The sequence below is a fragment of the Vicia villosa genome, unplaced genomic scaffold (assembly GCF_029867415.1).
Source record: "Vicia villosa cultivar HV-30 ecotype Madison, WI unplaced genomic scaffold, Vvil1.0 ctg.001530F_1_1, whole genome shotgun sequence".
NCBI classification, from domain to species: Eukaryota; Viridiplantae; Streptophyta; class Magnoliopsida; order Fabales; family Fabaceae; genus Vicia; species Vicia villosa.
In genome coordinates, this window is record NW_026705653.1 from 266,252 (window position 1) to 279,216 (window position 12,965).

Below are 12,965 nucleotides of genomic sequence, written 5' to 3' on the forward strand. Positions count from 1 at the left end.
TAATATATTTAATTATTTAATAATTTATTTAAATTTTTTATAATAAATAATTAGAGATAATTTTGACAAAAAAACAATATTAAATATGAGAAAATCCAATAGCAAATGCTGAAATAGATAAAATTTTAAATATGAAAAAATTTAAATATAATTCGTTTTTACTATTATTCAATGAACATATATTTTTTTTGACAAAAAAAAAATATATGTTCATTGAAAAATAGTAAAAACTTATATCTAAAGAATATTATTTAAATATTCCTTAAGAAGTGAAAATAGGAAAAAATTACACATGTATAAGAGAAAAATATATACTTATTATATTTTTATTAAAAAAAATAGTAAAAATCACACCTAAATTCATGTAATTTTCTTGTTTTGAATAATGTGAATTAACAAAATTGTAATGCAATAGGACTTCATTAGGGGTGACACAATGGGCGGTGGCCTAACGGGTCTGTCTGCGCACCCGCCAAAAAATGATCGGTTTGGTTGAAATTTTAGGTCCGCCGCCCACCAAAGTCCGCCCCGTTAAAACTCGTCGCCCGCCTAATTTCGATCCGCCAAAGTCCACCGCCCGCTAAAGCCCATCTCACTTATTCGCTAAGCTCGTCTCGCCTTAAGTCCGCTTTTTTTAATTAATTATAGTAATTCAAATTCTTAATGGTTTTATTTTATACATTTATGTAAAAGTGAGTTGAATAATAAATTACAATGTAAAAATCATCTAGAATTAATTCTGAAAACATAAGTTACAAATTCTAATTTCAAGTAAAATCAATTCTGAAAACAAAATCAATTAATTCTACTTGAAATTAGAATTTGTACTTAATTTATCTGCACTCTGATAACTTCCCGAAAAATGTAGAATTGACAAGACCGACAAAGAAAGCATTCAAGCATAAAAAAACCAGAAGGATTCATCATGATCCACATAGACACAATTTCTAGGACAAAAACTATTCTCTCTTCTACCTCTTTTACATTCTTTGAAACTCCATTAAATATGATATCACTCAAAAGTTAATAATCCCAAAAATGTAGAGTTTGTATTATAGGACAACTATTCTTCAAATAGATACAGTTCTACTCCAAACTACTCGGATGACACTTTATCAATCTAAGATCTAGTGTGATTTTAACACATGAGAGAAACATGACAACAACAAAAAATTGTGTCCGTATATATCACTTTAACATCCACATGCCAATGAAAAAGAAGAAACAAGAAAACTAGAAGGGACCACAAACAAACTAAAGAAAGGAAATGAACCATGTGATTTTTTATAAGCATACATTGCGTGCGTTTGATTTTGCAAAAATAAAAATTAATTTTTAATAATTAAAAAACTGATTTGAAGTTAAGATGATTTATGTTTTTCTACCTCCATTCTCATTCACTACTTTGTTATAATCAACACACAAAAAAAATTCATTATTGCCAAAATTTTCTTGACGAAGAGTTTTGTCAGTCATATTCATCTCGATAGATTAATTTCAGTTGCGCGCAGATGATATTTGATTCTAATATCATTGTAGATAAAAGGAAAAAAATAGTTTGAGTAAATTACACACAAATAAATTGAGACCATTTACAATGGGGGTGTTGAAAAAATTATTCAATAGTTGAATGTCTACAATGGTTTGTTGAATGAGGTGTTTAATGTGATGTGGATTAATTGGTGTTGAAAAGATTCAACATGTTGAATGAGAAAAAAGTGGGGCCACATGCAACACTTTACACAATTTTATTGGTTGTTGTGATTATTTAGATTTTATTTTCTTTTAATCATTTAAAATTAATTATTTCATAGTAAATAAATTTTTTATTTATTTTTATTTTTATCAAAATTCATTATTTTTTTCCTCTATAAATAGAGACTTGGTTCATTTGATTTGGACTCATAAAAAAAAATTCACTTTTAATTGATAATAGATATTAATATATAATCATAAAAACAAAACTTTAAAAGAAAATAAGAATATGATGTGGGGTAGGGTGTTGAATTTTATTAAACAAAACCATTGTAGTGAAAAAAAATTGAATAGGTGTTAAATTATTAGGTGGAAGAGAGAGAAGATGATATGGAAGATAAAAAGTGAAAAAGTAGGGTGTTGAATAATGTAACCATTGTACATAGTCTAGTCTGAGGAAAAAAAAAAAAGTTAGGGTGACACTCTTTGTCAGTGGCCGGTGTTTAGTGTGCCATTCTTTTTGATCCTAGTTGGTACTAGATTACTTTGTTGGAAAAGCAACAAAAAAGATTCTGCAAATATATCTATATATAAAACTAGCTTTGATATATTGTTCTTGTACGTAAAATAATAAGAATATGGGAAGAACAATTTCAAAGACTCAAATTTACGCAATGCAGGAAAACCAACAACAACTACCTTGTATTAGCTGCACCACTTTCAACATTCTTGCTCCTATATACAAGCGTCTTAACCATGAGGTTGTTCTTTTTTGTTTAACATTGTTGTGCATTTTTTTGAAATAGATTTGTTGTTTATGTTTTGGTGGTGTTGAAGCAGGATGAGAGTTGTCGTGAAAGTGAGTATAGAGAATGTTGGTTGGCGAGGAATAATAGGATTTTGGATTGGTTGATGTTTGAGAGATCTTCCATTATCTGTCTTCAGGTTTTGCATTTTTTGTTTGTTCAGAGTTCGATCCCTGCACTTTCGTATGAAAACTTTTGGTTTTTGATGTGTTGGAATTGTGCAGGAATTTTGGGTTGGAAATGAAGAGCTTGTTAGTCTGTATGAGAAGAGACTTGGTGATGCTGGATATATTCATTTTAAGCTCGGAAGGACTAACAACCGTGGCGATGGTATGTTTTTAAATGCTTTCTTTCTTATATAGTGGCGACGGTTGAAACTTACTATGTGGGATGCGGCGTGGTGTGCGGTGAACTGTCTGATTGATTTGGACGGTGTATGATAGGTAAGAGTTCGGAATTACCTACCCTTGTTGATAGTGAGGGATCACCTGCTCCAAGCATATGTAACCTCAGCATTCGCCTCTAGGCTTTTCGTATTGGGCCTTCTGAGCAGCACATAATAGAAAACGTGTTCTCTAGTTTAGTCAATAAAAATTGTCCACAATTTAATTTCCCATATGATGATTTCATGAAAGCAACATTAGTTGAATTTGTATGCAAAAATGATAATATTTGAGACTTCACTTTTCAGGTCTTCTGATAGCAGTGAAAAAGGAATATTTCAAAGTTATAAATTACAAGGAGTTGCATTTCAATGATTGTGGTGATCGAGTAGCTCAATTGTTACATGTTGAGTTAGCTTTTCCACTTTCACAATGTCAAAACAATGGCATTAGACAAGAAATTCTTATTGTCAATACTCACCTACTATTTCCTCATGATTCAAGTCTATGCCTTGTGCGACTTCATCAGGTATTTAAGCACTTATTTTTTTAGTATCTTAGTTGCATTTTTGTTGCATACAATTGTAGCTAAACAAACATGAAAAATTGTTTTTCTAAAGGTTTACAAGATACTTCAATATGTGGAATCTTATCAGAAAGAGTGTCAACTTAAGCCTTTACCAATTATACTATGCGGGTAATGTTTTATTTTATGGAAACTTAAAACACGTATATGCTATATAACAACGACACTTCAGATTAAAGATGTGTCTGACTGACATTTGATATATGTTGGTGTATTTGTCAATGTTTTGGTAATACATGTGGTTTCGAACAATTATTATCAAGACAACGACACTTCAAATTAGAGATCTGTTGGACTGACATCTGATATATGTTTCACAAACAATTATTATCAAGATCAACTTGTTAGTGTTGTATTTGTGTCAGTGTTTTATAACTTAAATACAATTTTTGTTTTGCAGTGATTGGAACGGAAGCAAACGGGGACATGTTTACATGTTCCTAAGGTCTCAAGGGTTTGTATCATCCTATGATACTGCACATCACTACACCGATGCAGATGCTCACAAGGTAACCCTTTTCTAACTTGAATTTTCCTCTGTATATCAGATCTCTTACAATGTTCAATGCAGTGGATTAGTCACCGTAACCATCTCGGAAATACATGTGCTGTTGATTTCATATGGCTTCTGAATCCTGACAAATATCGAAAACTGCTAAAGTCAAGTTGGAGCGAAGCAGTTTTTGGCATGTTCAAGGTAATCTTTAACCATCTTTGCTATTACTTGTACCATGTTTCATTACAAAAGAATTTGACAGTGAAGTTAATAACAGAATATTTTCTCCTTTTTCATTTTTCAGTATCTATTGCAAAGAACTTCAATGACAGAGAGTGCTGCATTTGATTTTCTAAAGGATGAAAATGAAGATTGTATTACATATTCTAGTTTTCGAAAAGCGCTTCAACAGGTAAGTGTGTACTTGAATGTTTCAGATGATGTGAGAATTTCTCTGAGAAAATTTCATGTTAAAAGCCTTTTACAATTTGTGCAGCTTAATTTGATTGGTCATTGTTATGGTTTGAGTGATGAAGAGACAAAGGACTTGTGGTTTCAAGCAGATATAGATGGAAATGGTGTAATTGATTATAAACAATTTCTGGTAAAGTATTTCAGATGAATTTATTATCTATTTAAATTTATTATCTATCGATCATCGATGTATAGTGGCAAAATTATGCAGCACCGACTCTTCACATGAAAGTCCTATTTTCGTCATACACGTGTTAGTGTTCAACAACAACACACATGATAACATTCAATTATTTAATTTTCTCAAACTATTACCAGTGTCATTGTAATTGTGTCTGTGTCTGTGCTTCATGTGTCCTGCAATTGATTATCTTGATAGTTCTTATAGACAGATTAAACCAGTTGTTTTTCCATCTAATATGTAGTATTGTTTGGCTGCAGTATCGAATATGGAATCAAACAGAATCAGATTATCAAAGAGATGACAAATCGAACGAGACGCAAGACAAAGAATCAACTGATAGTGAAGAGGAGGAAACAATTGGCTTTAGTGTTAAAAATGCAGTGTTGATTCCTCAAGAGATGGAGAAAGGAAGTTGGCCAGAAGACTATTCCCTTTCTGATCATGCAAGACTAACTGTAGTCTTCACACCTATAAGAATTTCATGCTCTCACAAGATTTCTTGACAAAGGCTTGAGAAAACACTTCTAGATTAAGTTTTAGTGTTCAAGATTTTCTGTACATGAATAACACAGAAGAGTGAGTGAAACATACAATGATGATTACTGCACCAACATTGACTAGAATTTGTCTCACTTTCATGAAAAGATAGAACACAAGAAAACACAATAAAGAGGCAATTGGAAGCTTTACAAACTGTAGTATTCTCAAATTCTCATACATACCCTGTATTACTTACTGATATTATTTTTAGTATGAGGAAACTAATTGTTTCTTGTCACAAATTTCTCAAATTATAATTGTTTTTTAAATAAAGACAAAGTGGATTGTCAAGAAAGAATAATGTATGTTTCTTTAAATAAGATAATGCTAACCTCAAAGCAGGGCCATTTCTGTTAACTAGAAGTAACAAACTAAGAACAAGCACCAAGAGATAAGGGTAAAATTGATGGTACATGAAACATATGAACCAATTAGCAGACACACTGGACACAACCCTGAACCGTCCATACCAATTTTAATTAAAGTAGTCAATCTTGGATAGCGGTGCTGAGCGCCGACACCGAAAAAGGGATTGCGGGATGACCATTATTTAATCATTCTTTTTGACAAATTACATGAATAATAATTGTATGCATATGAAGTGCAGAGGGAAGACCGAGGAACTTGTGATTTTTTTTGGATTGGGTGAAGTGCAAAAACGTCGGTGAAGGAAGGTTAGGGTTGAGTCTCAACTCAAATTTGATTGAAAACCCATAAATTACCCTTAAAACGTTTTAAACTTAAGGGGTAATTTCGGTTTTTCAGAGGGAAAAGGATAGCTGGAAAGAAACCGCTCCGGGGCAAGCACCGCTCTACCCCCACGACCCGCTATAGCGGCTTCTATAGTGTTCCGCACCACTAAGTCTCTTCCCATAGCGGCTGGCCCCCGGTCCGCTCCGCTATAGTGGGATAGCTCTGCTGTTGGCCGCTAGTGACTATTCTGATTATAATTTGAGAATATGAACTCATTAAATGTAACCGGATGTGTAAGTACTAAATAGTGTTAGTGGCAGACAATGATATGTTTTGACACTAAAAACACTTTCAATATGAAGTGTTAATGTTACACAGCGTGTAATTAATAATCATTAGCTTAAAATCAAAATGATAATGACGAGGAAAACGAGGACGATGGATAAAATCCGAACATGTATAAGCTAAAAGGACGCTCTCAGATTGTCAAAACTTATTGGTTTGTCAACTAACATCTCATTCACAATTCCACAAAGTTTAGTACTACAAATATTTAGTTGAAGATGAGATCAGTAGCTCTATTTGTCGAAAAGTGAACAACAGCATGTAAGAGGTAAAATCTAAAACCAAAAGAATACTAATACAACACCATATCACATAAACAAACAAAATGAATTAGGATGCAAAAGCTTGTAAATGCGTCACGTGTACTTGCGAATCATATACATACCTTTTCAATGGTACATTACGGCATTGAAACTATCAGTATATAAAGATCATCCAAAACAAGACCAAAATTCTCCTAGGCAGACTAGTTACAAAAGTATCGTATTATTTCACTCTTCATCATCATCATCATCATCATCAGAATCGCTGTATTCATAATCAGAATCCGATTCATCATTCCTTGGTCGCATCAATGAGTTCATGTCAAAAGATGGTTTCATTTCCATCTCTTCCATGTCAATAGTGTCATAATCCATCCGCTGCTCAAATTTCTCATTAGAACAATTAAGCATCCATGCCAGTGAACACTTCAATCCTTTCTTTGCAATCATGGTATGCCTAGGTTTTATAGTTGACTCCAAACCATAAGTGAAAAATGCTGGGAATTCAACCAAGTCTTCCAAAGGCCGTTCCATCTCACTTTGGAAGTAATCAAAGCTAAGTTTCATGATATCAATGTTTAAAGCAAGTAGTTGAGGGCACCCAATAATCATCTTCTTCATTTGCACCACAGAAAATCCGCATTCCTTAAGAAAATCAACATGCTTTAGCATAGGTGTACTATTGAGGCTTACTACCTGTGGCATTTTCTCAACGATTAAGCCAAAATCCTCAGGATCTAAATCAAGTACAGAATTGAGAATGCTTTTCTTATTGGCGAGCTTTGGCTCTAGGTCAGCTCCAATGATGTCAGGATACTGAGCGATTATCGAGGCAATTGATGTTTGCCGAACATTAAACTCTTCGAGGGATTTGACGTTTGGCTTCACCTTATCGTCGAGATCGAATCCAAGAATATATGGTTGTGTCTCTATTAGTCTAGCAATGGCTAGCCTTGGAATACCCAAGCTTTCTAGATACTCCACAAAAGGCTTGATGACTCGACCAACCCGCATCCCCAAAATCTCCGGGTATCTAGTTAAGACACCTCCGAGTTCTCTTCTTCCAACACCAATTCCAATCAAATAAGCAACTGATGTGCTCATAGTTCCCTCAAGCTTGAATCCTAGCACTTCTGGATACCTCTCAAGAACACGAGGAACATCATTGGGTTTGATATCCATCCCTTGAAGATACCTAACCACCGGCACAAGATCCACAACCACACTAGCATGAAGCACTTGCGGGTATCTCCTCAAAAACTTCGTCAACGTGGATTTCCTAACTCCCAATTTACCGAGGTAATCAAGCACAGGAACCATGTTCTTCTTGACGCTACAACCAAGAACAAGAGGATAGTTGTTAATATCTTCAATCGTAAGCCCCAAGTTATGAAGAAAATCCACACGCTCCTTCATAACATCAACCGTAACAGGAAGCTCAAGACCATCAAGCTCATCCGGAACAATGCCAATTCCTCGCAAGAACTCGTAAACATTTTCACGCATCGCCACCTTATCTTTCTTCATTTCATTTAAACTAGGACGAGCGTAACCAACATACGACGACGAGGGACCTCCCCGTTTAGGTCCCTGCGAACCACCGGTGCTAGAAGTAAACATCCTACTAGCAACAGAACACTGAAGCTTTGTAATCAACCTCATCTTCCTAACACAAATACATGGCAATTGAAAAGCTAGGGTAGCAGTCAACTTAGAATGACCAAATGATGTTAAAATTGGCATTTCTGTTTGGGAAAGCGGAAAATTGGGTTTTGTTACACCACAAGAAAAGTTCATAACTTTCATATTATTCAGGAGTTAAGTAACATTGAATCTGCATAATAAACAAAAGGGTAACATAAAAATACAAACTTTGAAGAAACAAGTGAAGTAAATGCTCAAAAGAAAGAAACCCAGAATTCAATTGCTTTGGATAGAATCATTGAACAATTTTGAAATTGTGGGAAATGAATAACGAATTTGAGCGAGAGAAATGGAGATGGACTTACAGTGAGAGTGGTGAGCGTTTGTTGAATTGAAGTTGGACTCTTTTGGCTCTTGCTCGAACAGTGATAAGGGATAACAGAAAGTGGAAGAGGGTTTTACATGCGGCGTTTGTGTTTGAATGGGTCGATTTATGTCTATTTCTTTTGTGAATAAAATATTTTATGGAATTAATTTTCCCATCATTACATAGCAAAGTTTAACTATAAATATGATATTTTATAATGAAAATTTATATATTTTTAATCTCTATAAAATATATTATTTTTCAACTCTAAACCTATATAATTTTTTTAAAGGAGATGTCCACATCCCAGAGTATAGACGCTAGAAAAGACAAAGAGTCATAAATAAGATAATAGACGCTTAATATTATCATGAGAGAGTTTGAAAATCCAACTCATCTGATAGAAGATATTGCTACCAAGTCATGGCGACGGAGACTCCCCCACCAAGCCAAAGTAAGACTCTAAAGATGATCCAAACCTCGAGATCATCTTCTCCTGTAAAGACTATGTCAAATAATTTCAGAAAATACAAATTTTAGAAAAGCATTTTAAGTTCTTTGAAGTGGCATATGTGTCCAGAGAACAAAACTCTTGGGCTGACTTCCTATCTAAATTCTCCAACACCAAGAAATACAACCACAACATGATTGTAATATAGGAGACTTTAGCTACTCTTATCACATAGAAAGAAGATATTAATGCCAAAGATACAACTGATACCATAGGGTGGACGACTTCAATAGTGCACTATCTAACAATATAATAGCTTCCTTCATAGGAAGGCAAATCAAAGAGGACTAAGAAATTGACGACAAAGTACACAAAGGTAGCGGCGAAAATTTACAAAATGGGAAAGGCTTCCCACATGCTGAGATGTTTGAGAGAGAATGAAATCGCCCTTGTTCCCGTGGAGGTTTATGAAGGGGTATACGGAAGTCACGTTAGAGGAAAATCCCTTGTCCACACCCTGTTGAGGGTAGGCTATTATTGGTCGACCATGACGAAAGACAGTGTCAAATTCGTTAGGAAATGCGATAAGTGTTAGAAAAATTCCAACCTTCTTCGCGCCTCACCAGAAATCCTACACTCTTACATTCTCATAACCTTTCCATCAATAAGGATTGGACATTTTAGGTTATTTCCTATTAGCACCAGATCAACTAAAGTTCTCACTCTTAGGAGTAAACTAATTTACAAAGTGGATGGAGGCCTATGTGGTGTTCAAAATCACGATGTAGAGAGTACCACATATTTAATATAAGGGAATCATTTGTTCTTTTGGGTTGTCGTCTCAAACAATGACACATAATTTATGTGCTCAACTGTGGTGCAGTCATGCCACCAACTTGAAATCCAAACAAAGTTCATCTCAGTAGTCCAACCGCAAGTCAACAGACAGGCCGAATCAACCAACAAAGTAATCCTTTGTGGAATAAAGAAAAAGTTGGACGAAGTTAAAGCATTATGTGCAGAACAACTACGGAAGTTATATTCATTCTCATTTGTTTTATTTGATAAATACTGCTTGCCCATGGCGTGTAATATCGTACTTAAAAACAACTTCTAGTAGGTTTTGCCTCTGTTTGGTAAGACATGTTTTCGAACTTATAGCTTATGTCTTATGTCTTATAAGCTCATATGATAATTTAGACCCGTTTGGTAACAGTCTTTTCATCACGAGCTTATAGCTTATTTTCCAGACGCTATTTCAAATAGTGTTTTAGCTTATGTCTTATAGCTTATTATTTTTCTTTCTTTTTTATCCTTGTTATTTTAATTAAAATTCATTTTTAACCCTTATAATTTATTTTAATTTAAAATAAAATAAGTATATATTAAATAACTTTTATGTCATTTTACATTTATAAGTTAATTGAACCGCTAATTTTACCAAACACTTCAATTAAGATGGTTGATAGTGCAAATGTCATGTTGCTAATTGAGATTGACATGTCCACATGTTGGTGTGAGCGTGGGCGTCAGAATGTGCGCAAATACCTCCCTCTTCTCTTCCAAAGCATACCAGGGTGAATATGAGACTGTTTTCTGAGACGTTTAAAACTTGACAAATTGCACGAAGAAACTTCTTTAATGAAAGAAACACAAATTTTCTGATTTGTCATGTGTCCTTCAGATTATTTGTTAAAAATCAATTATTATTATTATTATTATTATTATTATTATTATTATTATTATTAGAGTTAAAAGGTAGTGCACTGACAGTGTAAAACTATTTTACACTGTCATCCAATAGAGAGTCATGAATGTGTCATGTCATTAAAGTTTTTTTAAATAAAATAATGTTTTAATTGGATGCATGGTGGTGATTGGTTGACAGTGTAAAAATATTTTACACTGTCAGTGCATAACCCCTTTTCTCTTATTATTATTATTATTATTATTATTATTATTATTATTATTATTATTATTATTATTATTATTATTATTATTATTATTATTAAAGCTGGTTTTTAAAGCCATTTTTTACACACACAAAAAACTGATTTTAAGTAATTATTAAACTACAAATAGTTTAAAAGAACTTAATTAAATTTGAATGTTAGGAAGTGAGAGAGATCTGAAATGACATATATGCCCCAAATAGATCTGAAGAAAAGACAATAAGTAGCCTAAGAACAAGGCTAACTATGTAATCTTACTCCTTTTAAATTATTACCATATAAACTAATATGTGGATAGTCTAAAATTTAAAGCATTAGGACTATATATGCAGAGATTGATTTTCTTGCTTTGACTGATAGGAACATTACAAGTATAAGTTAAACTTCCTATTAGTTTTGCTTCACATGAAAACATAGCTTATTTGTATCAATAAAAATGCATAAGCATAAAATAATGATAACTCTTTTCTAACATATGATACTATGACTAGAGAATCAATATCTACAAACTCAACCAAAAATGTGTAACTGTAAACAGACTATCTCAACTAACACCATATCATATCTCCTATTTATAACCAAACCTTCCCTCCTTTTTTTCAATCCTCTTTCCTACTCACATTCACTTTGCAACCAAAAATTCACAAGAATGAGTGATTTGCAGATTGAAAAAACTCAACAAGAACAAGAATCTACATTGCTGCAAAATTCTCCAATCTCTCACAAACAACAACAACACTCCATTTTCATTCCATCATCATCATCATCATCATCAATAATGGTTGATCTTGATCATCATCACACTCACAACAACTCTCTCAAACGCCACTCACCGCCGTCTTCTTCCTCCGCCGAACGCTCATCCAAGAAGCATTCTTTCAACCAAGAGGATCTCAGTCTCACCGGTAAGGATGGCTTCTCAGCCAATGCTCTTCCTAACAGTGTCTGTGGAAATTTTCTTCGCTACTGCATCTCCGATCCATACACCTTTCATGATCAATCCTCTACTGGTCTGCCTCCTCTCCCCTCGGAGAATCTCAGGAGATGCAAGTCTGATGGTATTCCTTCTAAGGCTAAAACAGCTGCTCGCTGTTTGAACTCTGAAGAAAAGATCCCTGATGACTCCATGGTATGTGATGGGATATTGTCATGGAACTTGCTTTTCTTTATAAAAGTTTAATCTTTTTTCGATTAGGAATCATGGGTTTTCTTTGTTTTTATGTATATTTTTGTGGGGTGTGTGATTGCAGAAGCTTAAGAAGATGAAAGAACGGTTAACAGAAATGAAGCAGCTGTGGGATGAAGTTGTGAAAGAAGACATAGAAGATGAAAAAGACCAGGAAGAACAAGAACAAGAAGGAGAAGAACACTCTCTTGTTGCTGAAGAAAACAAAACCCTATCTCAGGTAATCTTCATTCTTCAATTTCAATGCAGCCAATGCACAACTCAAACTGCAGTTACATATGTCCTATCTAGCACTAACACGTTTGAAAAACGTGTGTGCGTGTCAGAGTATTTGTATCTGTATCGGTGTCAGTATCGTGTTTCGGTGTTAGTGCTTGATCTATAGATACAAATAGTTGTTTCATGCTGAATAAATCCATTTTTTTGGTTTTGCAGGATGAAAAGGGAAAAGACTATGAAGAAGCAATTAGTGTAGAGTGGATTGAAAAGAATTTAAACCTTACTTTCAGGTGTCCATGTGGGAAGGGATATGAAGTTCAAATATGTGGAAATAATTGCTACTACAAGTTGGTTTAGAAGATTGTGTCTTTAGACTGTTCTGGCCAGTAAAAGTGTTACAAATGTGTCCTAGTGAAAGTGTGTCTTTAGACTGTTCTGGCCAGTAAAAGTCAACATTGTTCTTTAGAGATATTTGAATCAACATTTTTCTTGTAAATTGTTGCATAACACTCCTATCATATTCATCTTTGGCAAGTATAAAAAGCAGTGAGTTGTCTCTTAATCTCATGTACATAATAAAAACTCAGTGAAATAAGTAAAAGCATGTTCACCTCCTCTATCAGCTCTTAACACATAAAATTTTACAACTTTATTTCTTTTCGACAAGAACTTTAAGCTTCT

General features: G+C 33.9%; 3 protein-coding genes across 3 annotated transcripts; 2 read left to right on the forward strand and 1 right to left on the reverse strand.

Moving 5' to 3' along the window:
- The first annotated feature begins 2,211 nt into the window (after positions 1–2,211).
- Positions 2,212–5,448, forward strand: LOC131635672 (uncharacterized calcium-binding protein At1g02270-like). Its single transcript, XM_058906312.1, has 10 exons — positions 2,212–2,456; positions 2,536–2,640; positions 2,726–2,831; positions 3,193–3,413; positions 3,505–3,581; positions 3,871–3,979; positions 4,042–4,167; positions 4,271–4,378; positions 4,463–4,570; positions 4,882–5,448. Exons 1-10 carry the CDS (start codon positions 2,334–2,336, stop codon positions 5,125–5,127), a joined length of 1,329 nt encoding a protein of 442 aa, XP_058762295.1. The 5' UTR covers positions 2,212–2,333; the 3' UTR covers positions 5,128–5,448.
- Positions 5,449–6,515: 1,067 nt separating this feature from the next.
- LOC131635671 (transcription termination factor MTERF4, chloroplastic-like) lies at positions 6,516–8,627 on the reverse strand. Its single transcript, XM_058906311.1, has 2 exons — positions 8,475–8,627; positions 6,516–8,299 (listed from the first exon to the last, which is right to left on the reverse strand). The coding sequence occupies exon 2, from the start codon at positions 8,269–8,271 to the stop codon at positions 6,694–6,696; it is 1,578 nt and encodes a 525-aa protein (XP_058762294.1). The 5' UTR covers positions 8,272–8,299; positions 8,475–8,627; the 3' UTR covers positions 6,516–6,693.
- Positions 8,628–11,528: 2,901 nt separating this feature from the next.
- Positions 11,529–12,641, forward strand: LOC131635666 (uncharacterized). The gene is made up of 3 exons (XM_058906306.1): positions 11,529–12,008; positions 12,130–12,285; positions 12,501–12,641. Exons 1-3 carry the CDS (start codon positions 11,529–11,531, stop codon positions 12,639–12,641), a joined length of 777 nt encoding a protein of 258 aa, XP_058762289.1.
- Positions 12,642–12,965: the final 324 nt, after the last annotated feature.

Bases quoted from the DNA above. Each gene is read 5' to 3' on its own strand.
- LOC131635672 (XM_058906312.1), top strand. From the start codon at position 2,334: ATGGGAAGAACAATTTCAAAGACTCAAATTTACGCAATGCAGGAAAAC. The intron at 3,414-3,504 runs GTATTTAAGCAC...GTTTTTCTAAAG, and splicing joins GCCTTGTGCGACTTCATCAG to GTTTACAAGATACTTCAATA. The intron at 4,571-4,881 runs GTAAAGTATTTC...GTTTGGCTGCAG, and splicing joins TTGATTATAAACAATTTCTG to TATCGAATATGGAATCAAAC.
- LOC131635671 (XM_058906311.1), bottom strand. From the start codon at position 8,271: ATGAAAGTTATGAACTTTTCTTGTGGTGTAACAAAACCCAATTTTCCG.
- LOC131635666 (XM_058906306.1), top strand. From the start codon at position 11,529: ATGAGTGATTTGCAGATTGAAAAAACTCAACAAGAACAAGAATCTACA. The intron at 12,009-12,129 runs GTATGTGATGGG...GTGTGATTGCAG, and splicing joins AGATCCCTGATGACTCCATG to AAGCTTAAGAAGATGAAAGA. The intron at 12,286-12,500 runs GTAATCTTCATT...TTGGTTTTGCAG, and splicing joins AAAACAAAACCCTATCTCAG to GATGAAAAGGGAAAAGACTA.